This window comes from Mchenga conophoros, linkage group LG8, assembly GCF_057382185.1.
Source record: "Mchenga conophoros isolate Kocher_MC1m ecotype Shallow Benthic linkage group LG8, M_conophoros_male_GT1.1, whole genome shotgun sequence".
Classification (NCBI taxonomy): Eukaryota; Metazoa; Chordata; class Actinopteri; order Cichliformes; family Cichlidae; genus Mchenga; species Mchenga conophoros.
In genome coordinates, this window is record NC_140533.1 from 28,822,567 (window position 1) to 28,840,239 (window position 17,673).

General features: G+C 44.4%; 2 protein-coding genes across 2 annotated transcripts; one reads left to right on the forward strand and one right to left on the reverse strand.

Annotated features, from left to right (window-relative positions):
• Nucleotides 1–202: 202 nt before the first annotated feature.
• asb3 (ankyrin repeat and SOCS box containing 3) lies at nucleotides 203–6,044 on the reverse strand. The gene is made up of 9 exons (XM_085285456.1): nucleotides 5,610–6,044; nucleotides 3,116–3,286; nucleotides 2,900–3,012; nucleotides 2,353–2,485; nucleotides 2,026–2,203; nucleotides 1,729–1,947; nucleotides 1,336–1,638; nucleotides 588–721; nucleotides 203–498 (listed from the first exon to the last, which is right to left on the reverse strand). The coding sequence occupies exons 1-9, from the start codon at nucleotides 5,809–5,811 to the stop codon at nucleotides 266–268; spliced, it is 1,686 nt and encodes a 561-aa protein (XP_085141582.1). The 5' UTR covers nucleotides 5,812–6,044; the 3' UTR covers nucleotides 203–265.
• On the forward strand, nucleotides 5,621–17,391 carry lg8h10orf88 (linkage group 8 C10orf88 homolog). The gene is made up of 9 exons (XM_085285471.1): nucleotides 5,621–6,202; nucleotides 7,435–7,619; nucleotides 7,778–7,975; nucleotides 8,097–8,166; nucleotides 8,248–8,439; nucleotides 8,668–8,796; nucleotides 9,613–9,736; nucleotides 9,875–10,082; nucleotides 16,329–17,391. The coding sequence occupies exons 2-9, from the start codon at nucleotides 7,471–7,473 to the stop codon at nucleotides 16,549–16,551; spliced, it is 1,293 nt and encodes a 430-aa protein (XP_085141597.1). The 5' UTR covers nucleotides 5,621–6,202; nucleotides 7,435–7,470; the 3' UTR covers nucleotides 16,552–17,391.
• Nucleotides 17,392–17,673: the final 282 nt, after the last annotated feature.

Sequence of the window (17,673 nt, forward strand, 5' to 3'; positions counted from 1 at the left end):
TCCAGCGCTCCAGTGACTTTCCAGACATTTCAAGAATAAACATAAAGGAGCAGTAGTGCTGTTCTGGTGGTCCAACACCTTAGTAAGAGGCTTTTTGGTTTTTCTATTAATTTGTCCCTCTTCTGTACCTGACATTCTTCTGTTTAAACCTCCAATCCATCCATACTCCAAATAGGAATGTGCATAAAATGATGAACCAGACTTGAATATTTGCATTTAATGGAATAATATGGATTCTTGGGTTGAACATAAGACACCGATGTGGTCATAGAACATGTCTGTGCTGGTGTGTATTGCGATGTTCCTCGATTCGCTGTAAAATTGGCAATAGTGGCGCGTGTGGGTATGAAGCTTCTGGGATGTCCCTGAATTTAAGGAAATCATGAAGCAGGTTGGGGACAGGAAGCTGTTGGACGACATTGGTCCTCATCAGGATATCTGGTCCCAGCAGTGCTCTGACCTGCAGCCGGCAGATGTGGGAAAGACAGGGGACGGGGTCTGAAAGAAGGTGGAGAGAAAAGATCAATCGCTGCAGTGTTTCCACGTGCAGGTTATTTAAACTCTGCAGTGCATATTTACTGCTGTACCGAAACATGGATGTGGATCCCAGGACTTTTCTGCCACCCTTCGATCCAGAATATGTTTCAAATGGGGAGATAAAGTCGACCAGTTTACAAACTCAAGGAGGTAATTTAACACCTGGCTGTCTGCCTCTTCCAACCTACAAAGGACAGATGACACAAAGGAACAGATAATGATGATGGGTGATCAACCAGCTTTGGATCCTGACTTAAATTTAGCCGATCTCCTGTTTAAAATAATTTTCTCAGGCATATCCAGACAGCTTTAAATATGGAAGCTTTTTTTTTTTTTTTTAAGATTATTCCCCCGAAGTCCTCTTCTGGTGGGGGAAACGGCCACTGCTGGTGAGTGAAGGTAGGAAAATAAAATGAGTGCAATTAAGATGAGTGAATTTGATTTTGGCAGGCAAAAACAGGCTGATGCAAATGCTACTGTGCTAATCTTAATGTCACTAAAATTTAATTGGGATCCTCGTTTAACATCACTGACTAATAAAACCTGTTAACTGTGGGGTTTGACCTTATTTTGGCTTCTGAAGTGGGCGAGTCAGAAAGTTAGAGAACTGTTTACTTAGAACATCCTCTGTGATTTCTCCAAACAGCAGCTGTGCATGAGAGGGTGACCCTGAAACTGTGCCTGGCCAAATTAAACAAAGTCAAGCTTTTGATTTTTAGAGGCCCAAACAGGGAACAGGGAACAAACCTATTACAGCTTGTTGATAACTAAGGAGACAGAGGTGGAGTGGCGCCTTACATGTGGGGCTGAAGCAGTAAAGATGGTTCCAGTCCTGCCTTCAGGAGAGGAGGAAGCCAGCAGCCAGCAAAATGTACTTGGTTTAGAGCCACACAGAGCATCTCGTTCAGTTCTCTCAGCTTCAGCTCAGTTTTCCCATCATGCTGCAGTACAGATTCGTCGCTGGTCACAGCCTCTGGGCGAGGTATCCACCGGTGCTCAAATATCAGCTGCAGCAGGTCTGCTTCGTCAGTGGCCAAAGCATAAATCCAATCTTCCTCATTCAACCTTGCTCCTGCAGCTATCAGCAGTTTCACCGACTCACTGAAAGAGATTTTAATATCAAACTAAAATAAACCATCTGGTTTATCTTGCAAATATGTGCAAGGTGGTAAAATCGGCATTCTTACACACCTGTAAGGTTTCTGGGGTGTGCGATACAAGGCCAGGGAGAGCGGTGAGAGGAGGCCATGGGTGTGTGAGCAGTCCTGGGCGTCTGGGCTGTAACCTTCCCTCAACAGCAATTCCACACTCTTGGTCTGATCGCTGTTAATAGCTACATACACCGGACTCACCATGCTCTCGCCACGGTCGCACGCATGATCCGTAACAGCTATGAGGCTCCTGAGGATGCTGGAGTGACAGAATATCAAAACGTCAAAAATACACAATCAGCCTTATTTTAAAAGAGGTTAATTTATGTGTCAGTACCCGATGTGACCAAACTGGGCTGCGGCGTGAATGGCAAACTGAGGCCAGTCGTGACTGCAGACCATGTTAGGGTCAGCCCCGTGGTCCAACAGGAAGTCCACACAGGCCTGGTGTCCCTCCTGAGAGGCGATGAACAGAGGTGTACTCAGATCAACTGCCTGCGTGTTCACGTTGGCACCTGAAGTGAAAGCAGGTTAAAAATTAACTGTGTAATCTATTTTACTTAATTACTTCCTAAAGAAGAGGCCAAGAGGACATGGAGCATGAGATCCTTTAACAAGGAGGAAAACAAATGTACAGCTACCATTAAAAGTAAATCATATTTACCGGCGTTAACGAGCATTTCCAGGCACCCCCTCTGTCCGTACTGTGCAGCCACAAATAACGGGGAAATCCTGTAATCATCTACTTCCTCCAGGTTGCATTTGTTAACAAGAATGCGCACGATCTCAGTGTGGCCCTTTGGGAGAAACATGATCTTAAATACAATCAGCAAACACACAAGGACCCCACAGCTAATGCTGGCAGCAGAGAGCAGGAACGTTTAAGCCCTACATTCTTCACAGTGAGCATCACAAGAAATCACTGCATCCCTGCATTCTGCTGAACTTTTATGTGCCAGTTTGCACATTTTCTGCAGGTGTTCAAAGGTAAAAAATGAGTTCATTTATAAGTGAAATGTAATAAAAAGGTTAATACATGCACAAAGTCTCTCTCTCTCTGTGCCTTGCAGCCAGTCAGAAAACTTAAGGGCAATAAGGGAAAATCCCCAACAGATGTGACCATGCTTTCCTGACCGAAACCAAAAAGTCATGATCTACTGTTAAATGAAAACTGTTCGTTTAAGAGCGTGAGTGCTAATGCTAATGCCTACCTTATATGCAGCTTGGTGCAGGCAGGTCCAGCCGGACTCTGTGTGCATTCTGTTGACCTCAGCACCTTTTCTTACCAGCAGTGCTACAACATCTGTGTGCCCGTGGCTAACAGCTGGAAGCACATTTTGGGACATTCATTTGGTTAGAGGAGCTTAAAGGGTTAGACAAGCAAAAACAGAAAAAAATTAAACATCAGTGAAGCGCAGTTGTAATACCTTCATAAAGAGGACAGGACAAGTCGTTAGTGAGCTGGTTGATATCAGCGTGTGCTTTGAGGAGCAGTCGGACCACTGACAGGTGTCCACACTGCGCTGCCAGGTAACAGGCAGACTCACCCTCATGCGTCAGATGGTTCACATAAACACGACTACAGCTGGAGGAGCGTGCTGCACACAGGCGGAAACCAAAGAGGAAGAACAAAACGCAAATAAGAGAAACGCACATATAACTTTAAAACAGCTGCTGAAGTGACTGATTTATCCATTAATCATTCACATCCATCTGGAGTCCAGCAGAGAAGTAGAAGGAGTAGAAATACCCTCAGAGGTGGGAAGTAATGAAGTACAGATACTGTGCTTCTGTACTTTACTTTACTTTGTGTGTGAATGTGTGTGTGAAAGGGTGGATGACTGGATATGTAAAGCGCTTTGGGGTCCTTAGGGACTAGTAAAGCGCTATATAAATACAGGCCATTTACTTTGAATTTTACTCTCTTCATTTTAACACAAACATCTCTACTTCTTACATTTTCTAACCAGGCTGATTTTGTTTAGGTTTAACATATGTGAGCTACTATTTCCTGTCTTTGGGTACTTTCCAGACATCGAACTAATCAGACCCCAAGCAGAAGGAACAATATCCATCACCGGTGCTCGCACATGAAGAGATCAGAGAGGAAAAAAAATACAGTTTGCATCATTTATTTATTCAGTATACTCTGGGATTCAATCAGGCTTAAATCAGGTTTGGGGAACTCCAGGCCTCGAGGGCCGGTGTCCTGCAGGTTTTAGATATCACGCTGGATCAACACACCTGAATCACATGATTAGTTCATTACCAGGGCTCTGGAGAACTTCAAGACATGTCGAGGAGGTCATTTAGCTATTTAAATCAGCTGTGTTGGATCAAGGACACATCTAAAACTTGCAGGACACCGACCCTTGAGGCCTGGACTTCCTCACTCCTGGCTTAAATGATATGGAACGGTATTTCTTTGGTGCAGATGCCCATAAGCTGCGGCTTGTGCTACAGAAGAGGAGGAGAGACTAACATTTTCTAATGGACATTTTAAATGCAATGTTTCTAAGAAATATCATCAAAGCCACAAACTGATTCATACACTGGATTCCACCTTTGCACTAGCCTTATGCTGTCAATGGGAACGCCATGTAATGGAAAATATTAGGATTCTGCTCTTTTCAGTGTCAAGCTGACCTGGCTCAATGAAAGGCTCCACAGTATCAGATTCTGCCTGTCAATACAAGTACAAGTACATCTTTTTCACAAAGAAGCATCCATGTAAATCAATAAAACGACAGCTCATGTAACATCAGCTCATATCCTGCTGGATAAATCCATAAAGAGGAGCAGGACGGGCCGGCTGATGACAGGCTGTGCACAAAATCTGTAAAATCCCACTTTAACCTTTCACTATAGTCATCTTACTGTTTGGGTTTCACGACAAAGTCACACATCTAAAGTGCAGTCAGCAGCAAAGAGAGCTTTTTAAATTCCCTTTCTTTTTTTGTTCAGCATATCAGGAGTTCAAGCTGAGTTAATTTATTAGAATTTGAATTTAAGTTGAAATAAAGTTTGTATAAATAATATTTTATTATAATATTAATATGGAAGGTGGAAGTTTGAGCACATATCAGAGTGTGTACTTTTGTGTACTTTTTCACCGTTACTTGAGTAAAGAAGTACTTGTGTAATGTACTTGAGTAGTCCCGACCTGTCGTCCATCTGAAATACCACATCGAGCAACAATGTGAAAGCACTTTGCTTTTCAAAAGTTTGGCAGTTGTTGTTAAATGTTTTTTGAACTAAACATGCTGCTGTCCTAAAAATGCAAAATGAGCATGTATTTATGAAAAAGCAATAAATAATCTCAGTTTTCACTTTCTATCAAGTGAAAGCTCCCTGATTCGATCCCGGGAGTAGACACGCATCCCTTTGAAGCTGCTCCAGGTACATCTGCCAGTCAAACATAGTATGACTGTAATGGGCCCAAACATATTGTGTTACTGTGTGAGAACATCAGGAGTGGCAGAGAAGTATGTGAGGCTGGTGCAAGACATATTAGAGGGCAGTGAGACAGTGGTGGAGGAGGGTAGGAGTGACAGATGGGTTGAAGGTGAGGGTGGGATAAGATCCGGGATTGGCTCTGAGCCCCTTCTTGTTTGGAGCGATGGGGACTGTTGGACACTAGGGTCTCTTCTAACTTTGCATCCAACGTTAGACAGGCAAGGCTGAGACCTTTCGGACATGTGCAGAAGACGGACAGTGGCCAAAGGATGCAGAAGATGGAGGTGCCAGGCAGGAAGAAAAGAGGAAGACCTCAGAGGAGGTTCGTGTGAAGGAGGACATGAAGAGGGTTGGTGTGACAGAGGAGGATGCTGGGATAGGGTGAGACGAAGGAAGGCAGATGATCCGCCTTTGGAGACACCTAAAGGAAGTAGTACTGGATACCTGTGCAGCAGCCTCTCTTACCTCTGACAGCTGACAGGATTTCCTGGACGCACACTTTGCTGCCAGCTGCCGCCGCCTCGTGCAGGGGGGTCCAGCCTCGGTTGTCCCGACAGTCCACACTGCAGCCTCTCTGAATCAGCGTCCTCAGCCGCCTAGTGCAGCCTGAGCGAGCAGCAGCGGCCACACTGGACACCGTGTCTCGGTAGCACTCAGTGAAGTCCATGCCCAGGTTCACAGAGACATTCGTTATTTTAACTTCAACAAGGATTAACAGTCAAAACACAACCTCAGAGTTACTCTGGATGATTTTGCACAACCGACGTACACGTTTCTGTTGGGTCCGGAAAAGTTTTTAATTTAAATCAAGAAATAAACGTGTCTTTAGTTACCAAACAGACGTTAGGAACGGAACAACGGCATTCCGAGCGGCGCCTGTTGATGACGTCACACCACAACAATCCTACGATCCAGCGTCGCGTGTCAGCTGTAGCTTCAGCTAATCGTTTAGCCGTTAATTGTTGCTAAAATTAGCAGATTTTCAGACATGTTTGGAGAAACGTGAAGAAGAAGAGCCTGGAAGCTTCTTCTCAGCGGGTTCAGGAGGCACTCTGAAGGTAAACGCGCTTTATTTCCCGTCACGGCGAGACGTTCACAGAGTTACTGCAGCTGTAGCAAAGAATCGGATGTGACAACATACAACCGATCAGTACTGTGTGTACTCCTGCACTACACGTCATTCAGAGTAACATTTGTGCCTGTAATTTAAAACAAACTGTCAGAAATCAAACATATCACATATTCATCATCATATTCATTTAAATCTGAAATCTGGCCCACCTGACTAACTGTGGACCAGGGAGACCAGCGGTCCCGCTTTGTGTGGGACTGCACAGCATTTCTATTACTTAAAGTAGAAAAAGAATGATCATAAAAGCAAACTTTAGTTGAAATAAAAGTTTACAGAGAGTAAAAACAAAATGACGAGTCATATCTTAAGATTTGGGACAGAGTTGTTAAAGCTAGGTTAGGCAGCGACGTGATGATCGGTGAGCAGCAGTATGGTTTCATGCTGAGAAAGAACTCCAGAGATGTGATGTTTGAGAGTACTGATGGAGAAATATAGAGAAGGTCATAAGGAGCTTCACTCTTTATTTATGGATCAGCGAAAGCGGAAAATAGTGTGTCAAAAGAGGAACTTTGGCACTCTGGCAGAGAACAGTGGTGAGGTGTGCGGTAAGAGAGACAGGTGGGCTGAGGGTGGGATTACACCAGTGATCTGCTCTGAGCTCCTTTGCAGTAGTGATGGACAGGCTGACAGATGAGGTCAGACAGCAGTGTTTGTCGATTATGATGTTTGCAGACGACACTGTGATCCGCAGTTAGACGAGGGAGCTGGAAGAAGCGAGAAAGAATACATGCATGAATGAGAGGGAGACAGGTGGAAGAGGCTGAGTGAGTGGATGAGTTTAAATACCTAGGGTCAACCATACAAGCAACGGACAGTGCACAAGAAGAAGATGGAGACAAAAAGACAACACGAGCAAAACATGTTAAGATTTTCACTGGAAGTGACAAAGATGGACAAGATTAGAAATGAGTACATCAGAGGGACAGCTGAGGCTGAGCGGTCTGGAGACAGAGAGAGTGAGGCTGGGATGGTTTGGATGTGTGCAGAGGAAGGATCGTGGATATATTGGAGCTGCAGCTCCAGTATATCCACTATCTTTGCCAAAGACAAAAGCACATGACTCTTATTGTTTCTGTCTTACAGTGGCTTTATTCAGTCTTTAATCTTGTCTTGAATCTGTAACCCGTTCTCCTAATTGTTTCCAATTTTGTATCCTAGGTCGTTGGCTCAAAGGTTACAGCAAGCCGCAGCATTATGGTGGACATCTCTGTGAAAAGTGAAGCTGCTTGGGTCTGTCACACTCAGGGGCGTCAACTGGCTGACGTCGTTCTTCCTGTTCACATCAATAACACGGCCAAAGAAGAAGATGAAGTCAGTGAGTTGGACAGAGAAGAAACTCACTGGTAAGAAGCTTCTAGCTGATATTAAGAAGCAGTTAGTGCTATAATCAATAGGCAGTTGCAATTAATCTTTGTCTAGTCGCACAGAAGGCAAAGATGAGAAGTGGATTTTCCTTTTATTTAAGTGAATGGTACATTTCCCACTTATCTGCCACACACAGTGGTGATCCAGTGCTGCTAGAGCAGATGGAGGAAGGGTCTCCTTGTGTCCTGAAGTTCCACTGCAACCCCAGCTTACCTGCCACCATCAGCCGCCTGCTCGTTATAAGTGAGGCTCGAACCATGGAGGTTTACAGCCAGACCGGAGAGTACTGTGGGACTGTACGGGGATCGAAGGACGACAGCATCCAGCTAGACAGGTACACAGGCTGCACAGGTCAGAAGAGCCAATGAGCAAAGGGTCTTCGGTCTTCTGATAAAGACGCTGCTGATTGTCTGATGTTAAGAAGTGATGCTTCTTCTTTTGTTTGTGAATCACAGTGCTGACAGAGGGCCTTTCTATAAGAAGCAGCTGATCATTGAGGAGCCATCCTCTGCCTGTGAAGTGAAGGTAAAACAGAACATTTTAGTTTATGCAGTTTGTTACACAGTCGTGTTTGTATGAGAATCTAACGAGCTGCTTCTCTCCCAGTTACTCTCCCTGGCAGGTAGGAGCAGTGTTATGGTGGCTAAAGTCATCGTGAGTCTTCAGCTGCTGCAGTCCTGCCCAGCCCCAAACCCGGGCATAGACATGCAGCGAGTGCAGTGTCTGATGGAGGAGATGGGAACAAGCCTGTCGCCAGGAGCTCAGAATCTCATGGAAATGGTGCAGTTCCAGCAGAAGGTAAATTAGCTCAGAGATGCTCTCTCTGACATTTATAATGTGGGTGTTTCCTGCTGATGAGAGTATGCCTTATGGATTTGAGTTTCTGTGTACCTCGTCAGGCCTCTGTCTCAGATCTTACTGTTACTGGAACTGGAACGGCTTCTCTGAGTGTCCAAAGCATAAGAACTAACCAGACATAAAGAATGAAACAGGGACTGAAGCATGTGTTGGTGTTTGTCTCTCCAGAATCAGACCGGCTCTCTGGCTGGTTTCCTGCCTCTCCTGATGGGCAGTGGAGCTTTCTCTGGTTTGGGGAGAGAAGTCAGCATGTGTCCAGGAGCTGGCAATATTCTGCCTCGACCTGCAGAATTTAAGGTACAAAAACCCATTTGTGCTGTTCTTTGTTCTTAGATTAGACCATTTAAAAACTCGGCCCACACCAGTTTGGTGCAGAAGAAAAGAGTGAAGTGATTTTGTGAGTGTGAACAGAGCCTGAAGCAGAAAGCCTGGATTAACAAAGAAAGTTCAGAAAAACTAAACTGGCTGGAGTCTGAGGTTTGGTCTGGAGTGTCTGCCAGAACTTTAATCCATTAATGCTGCCTGTTTGATGAACTCAAAGAAAAACCTTGGACCACTTCATTGATTGTGATGATCGTGTTTTTCTATTATGTGAAATGTTTGAGTGATTCTAATTGTCCGCATATAATTGTACAGAAAGAAGAAAGCTGATTGACGTTTAGAGGTTTTTATGTTTTCTTGGAACCTTTAGATGCCACAGCTATAAATTCTAATGTGATTTAAAGGTAGATAAAAAAAGAAGCCACTGTGATCAGAGGCTCTTTAGCTAAGCTCAGCTAGTCCGACTAGTTTTGTGCTACAGTATTATTTCAGATTTGTCTTGTTTACATGTATGATAAGAGAGACATCTGAAAGTCAGATTCTGGCTTTAGCTTGTTTTGTCCACATGTGCAGTGAGTGTATTTCAGCTTAAAGCAGTGAAGGAATCAGGTAATCTTCCACCAGCTGCTCAGATTCACAACTAAAGTTAAGTAAAGTCAGATATCCTTTTAGAGACTATGCACACAAATCCACCTGCATCTCTGTATGCTTCTGTCAGCTTGACGCAGATATAATGTGTGTTCAGAAGATGTTTAAACACTCTGTAAGTCAGATGTTTTTCAATGTCGCTAGCCTCCAGACAGCTTCCTGAGGCCTGCAGATGAAGATTCACAGACCCAGAACGGAGTGATGTCGGAGGGCTCCACCCCCTCCTCCGTAGACCTGCCAATGTCCAGTGTCAGCACTGATAACACTAGTAAGGATGATCATGTCTGTTATGGTCACATACATGAACATGGTAGTCACTAAGGAGTGGATTTGGGCTTCTACTTGTAGAAAAACTTATTTGTGGTAATTCTCTAACACCTCGATAAAACCTTTTATCCGTCTCCAGCGAGTCCCAGTGAGAACGGCGGCCCGATGAGCTACACTCAGCTGACAGAGATGCTGTCGCACTTCCTGAAGGAACAGGGGGTCAACCAGGGGTTCGGCTCCGGTCCCGAGCTTCTGCCCATGCTCCAGAACGTCTGCGGTCAGGTGACCCAGCTGAGACTGGATGATGCTGCAGCAGAGAAGGAGAAGATGATGAGAAACGGCACGTGGTGAGTCGAGTGTAGCGAGCACTTTTCCTACAGCAGCTCCATGTTGGAATCAGATGATTTGGCTCCACCTTGTGTTAGAAAAGAATCAGAAATCAGAAAGGGTTTTATTGCCAAATGTTGAGCAGGTTTACAACATTAGGAAATTGCTGCGGTGCTTCAGTGCAAACATACTGTTATAAATACTGTTATAAATTAAGCTTAAATAGACATGAAAATAAAAATGAGAATAAGAATTAAAAGTGCTAAGTAGATAGATATATACATGATATATACATGAGTGCAGGTGGTGATCAGTGCAAACATGGAATGATGCAGTGAACACAGCGTAGGGTCATGTGTTAGTGGCGGGTACAGTCATATGGTTATTGTTCATGTGTCCAACAGCAGAGGGGAAGAAACTGTTCTTATGGCGAGAGGTTCTGGTGCGAATGGACCGGAGCCTCCTGCCTGAGGGGAGCAGGTCAAACAGACTGTGTCCAGGGTGAGAAGGGTCAGCTGAGATCCGAGCTGCACGCCCCAGTGTCCTGGAGGTGTACAGGTCCTGCAGAGATGGGAGTCTGCAGCCAATCACCTTCTCAGCAGAGCGCACAACACGCTGCAGTCTCTGTTTGTCCCTGATAGTGGCTCCAGCGTACCACACGGTGATGGAGGAGGTGAGGATGGACTCGATGATTGCAGTGTAGAACTGCAGCATCGTCCGTGTTGGCAGGTTGAATTTCTTCAGCTGCCTCAGGAAGTACATCCTCTGCTGGGCTTTCTTGATGACGGAGGTGATGGTGGGCTCCCACTTCAGGTCCTGGGTGATGGTGCTACCCAGGAAGCGGAATGAGTCCACAGAGGTGATGGGGGTGTCAGTCAGGATGATGGGGGGGAGTGGGGCCGTGTGCTTCCTGAAGTCCACAATAATCTCCACTGTCTTCTGGGCATTCAGCACCAGGTTGTTGTGGCTGCACCAGGACACCAGACGTTCAACCTCCCTCCTGTAGGCAGACTCGTCCCCGTCAGAGATGAGCCCAATAACGGTGGTGTCATCTGCAAACTTGATTAGCTTGACAGACTGGTGGGTGGAGGTGCAGCAGTTGGTGTACAGGGAGAAGAGCAGAGGAGAAAGAACACAGCCCTGAGGGGAGCCGGTGCTGATGGTCCGGGAGTCCGAGACATTCTTTCCCAGCCTCACGTGCTGCTTCCTGTCCGTCAGGAAGTCAGTGATCCACCGGCAGATGGGATCAGGCACATTCATCTGGGAAAGCTTGCCTCGGAGATGGTCTGGAAGGATGGTGTTGAAGGCAGAGCTGAAGTCCACAAACAGGATCCTGGCGTAGGTTCCTGGGGAGTCCAGATGCTGCAGGATGAAGTGTAGGGCCATGTTGATGGCGTCATCTACAGACCTGTTGGCTCTGTATGCAAACTGCAGGGGGTCCAGGAGGGGGGCCGTGAGGGTCTTGCGATAGGAGAGAACCAGGCGCTCAAAAGACTTCATGACCACAGATGTCAGAGCCACGGGTCTGTAGTCATTTAGTCCAGTGATCCTAGGTTTCTTGGGGACAGGGATTATGGTGGAGGACCTGAAGCAGGCAGGCACATGACATGCCTGCAGTGAGGAGTTGAAAATGCCAGAAAACACTGGGGCCAGCTCGTTTGCACAGTGTCTGAGGGTGGCAGGAGACACACCGTCTGGGCCGGGAGCTTTTCGAGCATTCAGACTCTTAAACTGCTTCCTCACATCTGCTTCATGAATATGAAGAGTTGTGGTGGGAGGAGGTGGTGTGAAATCCTTTTTTGTGTGGGGTGAGGAGGGGGGTGTTGTAGGTGAAGTATCATGAAGAATCATTACAGGAATCCTGCAGCAGCTTTTTGCATAATACTAAAGACTTTGGTTCTTAGTGGCTCAAGGATTTCTGCTTTTAACTGGAGCTGTGTCTTAAAATTGGACGAGTCCAATGCACGTTCCTTGGTAGGTGTTCAGTTTTCAGTTTTTGTGTGTACATGCTGCAGAAGTCTTCACAGACGGAATATTAGGGACACTCTTTTTTTAATGCAGAAATGCATCATAATTGTACTTTTTCCTACATTAAACCAGCTGTTTCAACACTTCAACCATACATTCATTTATACAGCACTTTATCTTACGCACTTCTGTCTACCTCACCCAGCTCATTTAGAATAAACACCTAACCTAACATGTGTGTTTCTGGACAGCTTTATCAGCTGTGGCCTTTCACATGCACAGATCTGTCAGTCGTTCCCGTTTCTGCTGTTGTGTTTGGGACCTTTTCTTCTGATTTAATTGTTTTCTTCCCAGAAGCTCCTCCTGCATCTGGCGTCATTAAACATACTCACACTTGTGTTTGCTCACCACATGCCTGTCACATTTTCCTCACACTGTGGAGCCACTTGGTGAAATTTTCTTCTTGTTAATGATGTCAGTGCAGTATTTGACACAGTTGACCACAACATATTACTCAAACAACTGGAGAACTGGGCAGGTCTTTCAGGAACTGTACTAAACTGGTTCAAAGCATACTTAGAAAACAGGAAATACTTTGTATCAACAGGTAACTTCACATCTGAGCAGACAAGTATCACATGTGGAGTTCCCCAAGGTTCCATCTTGGGACCCCTTCTGTTTAACATCTACATGCTCCCACTGGCACAGATTATAAAGAACAACAAAATAAACTATCACAGCTATGCAGATGACACACAAATATATATCACAATGTCACCAGGAGACCGAGGCCCTGTACAGGCTCTTGGTAAATGCATTGAGGAAATCAATGACTGGTTGTGCCACAATTTTCTCCAGCTAAACAAAAACAAACTGAGGTAATAGTCTTTGGCGCCAAAGAAAAACGATTACAGGTCACCAGAGAACTTCAATCTATACATCTAAAAACCACAAACCAGGCGAGAAATTTGGGTGTAGTGATGGATGCAGACCTAAACTTAGAAAAACACATTAAGACAATAACAAAATCAGCTTACTATCACCTCAAGAATATATCAAGGATAAAAGATCTGATGTCTCAACAGGACCTGGAAAAACTAGTCCATGCATTCATCTTTAGTAGGCTTGATTACTGTAACAGCATCTTTACAGGTCTACCTAAAAAATCAGTCAGACAACTACAGCTCATTCAGAACTCTGCTGCTCGAGTCCTCACTAAGACCAAAAAAGTGGACCACATCAGTCCAGCTCTGAGGTCTTTACACTGGCTGCCTGTCCGTCAGAGGATAGACTTTAAAGTTCTGATGCTGGCCTATAAAGCTCTGAATGGTTTAGGACCAAAATACATCAATGACCTCCTGACCCAGTATGAACCTTCCAGATCCCTCAGGTCATCTGGATCCGGTCTTTTATCAGTTCCCAGAGTCAGAACCAGACACGGAGAAGCTGCATTCAGCTTTTATGCTCCTTATATCTGGAACAAACTCCCAGAAAGCCTCAGATCAGCTGAAACACTCAGTTTATTTAAATCCAGGTTGAAGACTCACCTGTTCTCAGCTGCATTTGAATAAAGCACCAAATCCACACTTTAAGCTTAAATTTCAAAACTTACATTTAACTACTGATCTTATCTGTTTTGATTTTATCTGTTTTGTTTGTTTGTTTGTTTGTTAATTAGTTAGTTAGTTTGTTTGTTTGTTTGCTTGTTTTAATCAATTTTAAATCATGCTTTTTATTTGTTTTTGTTTCTAATGTCTCTGTAAAGCACTTTGAATCACTTGCTGTTGAATTGTGCTATACAAATAAACTTGCCTTGCCTTGATGTAAATGATATAAAACTGCGAGGTATGGCTGTTGTTATCGGAACAGTAAGCATTTGTGTTTGCTGTGTTTCGGTTACCACAGCTGTGTGATTGTTGCACAGTCACGTTGTTGAGGCTCTGAGCGTGTGGATTAAACAGAGACTCGTTTGTCCAACAGAACAATGCTTTTGATTGTCTGAGGTCACATTTCTAGCTGATAGTGTTAGTGAAGAATGAGCAGACGCCCAAACATTTCCTACATGCTGGAATATTTATGGATATCATGACATCTGCTGGGAGGATCTCTCCTGTGGTGATTCCCAAAAATCATTCTGGCTGTTAAACAGCTGACAGGCACAGGTAGGCAGAAGGCGCTGCCGTTGGTTAGAGGCTGGCTGATACTGAAACAATAGAGGTCATTTATCAGGACCGCTGTTTGTGTGACTCATTAAAATATCTGAAAAGCTGCATCAGAACAAACAGAATCCTTTATGTATTTATTTATTTGTGGCTGGAGTAACTTTCCAGCTGACCCTAGTGTCACTCTTCAAATAAAAATGTCTCTGTGAGTTAAACTGCACAATAAATCAGGCTCTCTGTCAGATCTGTGCAGCACATGTGGGCTGACAGAGCGTGACTCCACATCGAGGACAGCGACACGACGGTACGTCTTTCCCACGAGTCGTCGGACTAAAATATTTAAAGAGTTTAAGACTTCAGGCGTGACGCCAGAAAACCGAGGACAAGTAATAAATGGTGTAGATTACTTAAAGGCTTTGCTTGCTTTGAACAGTAGATGTTAATTGTCTCGGTTTTTATAATCGTCTTTGGCTGTTGTTAGTTTTTCTGCTCCTTTGTGTTTTTGTAGTTTTTCCTCTGTTCTCACGTGTTTGTGTTTATTTGTGTTTATGTGAGATTATTCCTGGTCTCCATTTCTGTTTGCTTCCTGTTTTATTTTGAAGTTTAGCTCCTTGTGTTTTCTCTCTGTGTGTTCACTTCCTTTGTTTATTCTTTCCCCCTGATGCTGTTTGTCTGGAGTTCACGTGCACATTTACTTTTTATTGCCTTTTTATCACAGCGTGAAGGTTAATAACATTTTTTATAACAGCTTGTTTGTAGATTATCTGACTTTAGGTCTGCTGTAATCTGAGATGGGTTCATTTATTTGCTCCAAACTAAGACTCGTCTTAGTCTGAGTTTCACAGAGACATTTTTAACTAGTCTTCATTATGCATAATTAGATTGCCAGCTTTAAAATTGAAGGTGGATTGTCTCCATTTCCAGTTTGTGTTAAAGATTCACTGCTGTGTGTTGAGTCGTTTTTGAGTTTTTGCAGATAAGTTGGTGTTTTCCATGCAAACGTCTGGTTACTGCAGCCCTCTGCTAGCGACCAAAGAAATGTAAGGAGGTTTTCTGCATATCTCTTTACAATGGATGTCACTCTAGAGACTGCCTGAAGCTTCCAGTAACTATTTGCTGATCACTCACAGAATACACACTTTTCTCTAGTGGTGAGTAGTTGTTCGGCGGCGACTGACTGGTCTCCAAGCCTGTGTGAAGGGGCTTTAGCTTAACAGCAATCGCCAGCAACCACTTGCCAGCTTGTTGTGGAATACTCATTTTTCCCAGCACCTGGTTGCTAAATTGTCAGCAACTGACCTCTAGGCCTGTATGACTGAGGCCTTCATTACCGATATGGAAGCGCAGTACATCAAGCCTGTCATACTTTTACCTTCTGATATTTCATAAAGCAGGAGAGTGCCCTGTGAGGATGTCGTACAGTAACCATCAGTGTGCAGACAAGGATCAGAGACAGCGCTCACTGACTGAACAGGAGTTTCCTTGGTTTAGTTACTGGAGCTGCCAGACTGGTGTGACTGAATCAAGGAAAGAAAAAAATGGAGGATTTTGTGGATTTTTCAGGATCATTGAGGGCAAAATAGTAATGCTGTTGGACTCTGCATGTAAACCACCAAAACAGAAATGTTGCAAAAAGACTGAAAATATTTAAGGTGGAAAAAAATTATTTATTTATCTTTTTAGTGTTTTCAGTTTAGAAAGTTTCCTCCTGGTGGTTTGGCTGAATCAGTGTGGATGCAGCAGGATTGTGAGGTCTGAGGAAGATGATGGTCAGCACCGACTGTGTGGGTGGTTTAGCTTATGTTTAGGCTTTTGTCTCTTGATGTGGCTTCATTTTCAAGAATCGCCCACAGTCACTCCGCTCTGTCAGAATCACACAGTAGAAATACACATACAGACCAGCGACCTGGTCAAAAAACTTCATCTCTGATTAGTGATGATCAGGCAAAGGTTTGACTGACCTTAAATAGTCCCCTTTATTTTAATTCAGTGTCAGCTTGCACACTTCAACTTGTCTGACAGTGGCTTCAGCTGTATACCTCCTCATAAATCGGCAACACCAGCGGCTGATGCACACAGATTTTATTAAGTCCAACTTTCTCAAAAAGTGTTACTGTTTCTTTTATGTCCCTTCAGGGAGTTGGACTCAGCTATGGAGCGCCGTCTGGAGGAGATGGAGAAGAGGCTGAAGGAGCACATGGACCGCCGCTTGGATGCTTTGGAGCAGAAGCTGGAGAAGGCCCTGCTGAGCGCTTTGCCGCTGGTCACCCTTAACCACGGAGCCATGAGCAGCTCAGCACGAGGAGCAGCAGATACCGGACCGGCGGAGCAGATCGCCCCGACGCCAGCCATGCATTGAGTCCAGAAGCACTAAAAAGACTAACATTGAACCCCGGAAGCCTTAATTCTCTTCTTCATCGTCCTCAAACCAGACCCGAGCGTGGGATGGAAGCAGGCCGGGACAGAAACGCCAACAAAGACGGAGCAATAAAACTAGAAGCCTGAAATATGAGGTTAACATGTAAAACCAGCAGTGTTGCTGTAAGTTCATATTCTGTAGAAATGTTATCTCCTGTAAAAAGTGACTGTCTCGTCAGCGCGACTACAATGGCTGCACTGCATTTTGAACAACATGAGAAGTGTACAGGAAGAGGACGAGACTCTTTCAAAAAAGTGTTGATGTGCAGCAGAGCTGACTTACATGAAGTGTTCAGCTGAAATGCAACCCACTTATCTCTCCCTGCTCTTCTTTTCTCCTCTGTATATGCACTGAAACTCATCATTGTACCAGTTATTTAAACAGTTAATGGTTTGGTCTTTGAACAGCACTAAAACAAAGTCATCTTCAAAAGTCTCGGTTTGTCTAATCAGCTGTCTCAAACAAGTAAAACAGAAAAGCAGCAGATGTTCACGTGTCAGAGAAGATTACATGGTTTACATTAGAAACGACTAAACGACACTGATGTGATGTGAAGGCTGTTCGGGCCTGACCTGCTCGGCTCAGTTTGTTTTAAAACTTGCTCCTGTTAAGGAGACTAAATCGAACGTGTAACTGTACTTTAATACGGCACTGTAATGTTTTAAGTACTGTACATGTCTGTAAACTATTAAAACGGCTGTGCTGACCTGTGATGTTTACCTGTACTGATGTGAGTCTAGTAAATGTATTTATACAGCTTAATAAAGTTTTTAAAACGTTGTGCAGGTTCTCTTATTTCTGGAGAATTTGGTAAAGCAAACAAGTTCTCATGAAATCCTGAGAAGGCTGCGTGCAAGACACCAAGCGAGGCCTGTGAGCTGCTTCAGGCCCACAGCTCCAGATGTGTTAGTGTGCATCCCTCTGATCACATCTCTCATTCTGGTGCCACCACCAGAGATATATGTGAATAAATCATTTCAGACTGTCGGTGACATGAGACAGTAACACACCTAGTTTCAGATATAAAAATGAGGGGAAACTGAAGAATACAGGGGTAGCTAT

Coding starts and splice junctions, on each gene's coding strand:
- asb3 (XM_085285456.1), bottom strand. CDS start 5,811: ATGGACTTCACTGAGTGCTACCGAGACACGGTGTCCAGTGTGGCCGCT. Junction 3,287..5,609: donor AATCCTGTCAGCTGTCAGAG/GTAAGAGAGGCT, acceptor GCCTGTGTGCAG/CACGCTCCTCCAGCTGTAGT. Junction 1,639..1,728: donor ACACCCCAGAAACCTTACAG/GTGTGTAAGAAT, acceptor AATCTCTTTCAG/TGAGTCGGTGAAACTGCTGA.
- lg8h10orf88 (XM_085285471.1), top strand. CDS start 7,471: ATGGTGGACATCTCTGTGAAAAGTGAAGCTGCTTGGGTCTGTCACACT. Junction 7,976..8,096: donor GACAGCATCCAGCTAGACAG/GTACACAGGCTG, acceptor TGTGAATCACAG/TGCTGACAGAGGGCCTTTCT. Junction 8,797..9,612: donor CTCGACCTGCAGAATTTAAG/GTACAAAAACCC, acceptor CAATGTCGCTAG/CCTCCAGACAGCTTCCTGAG.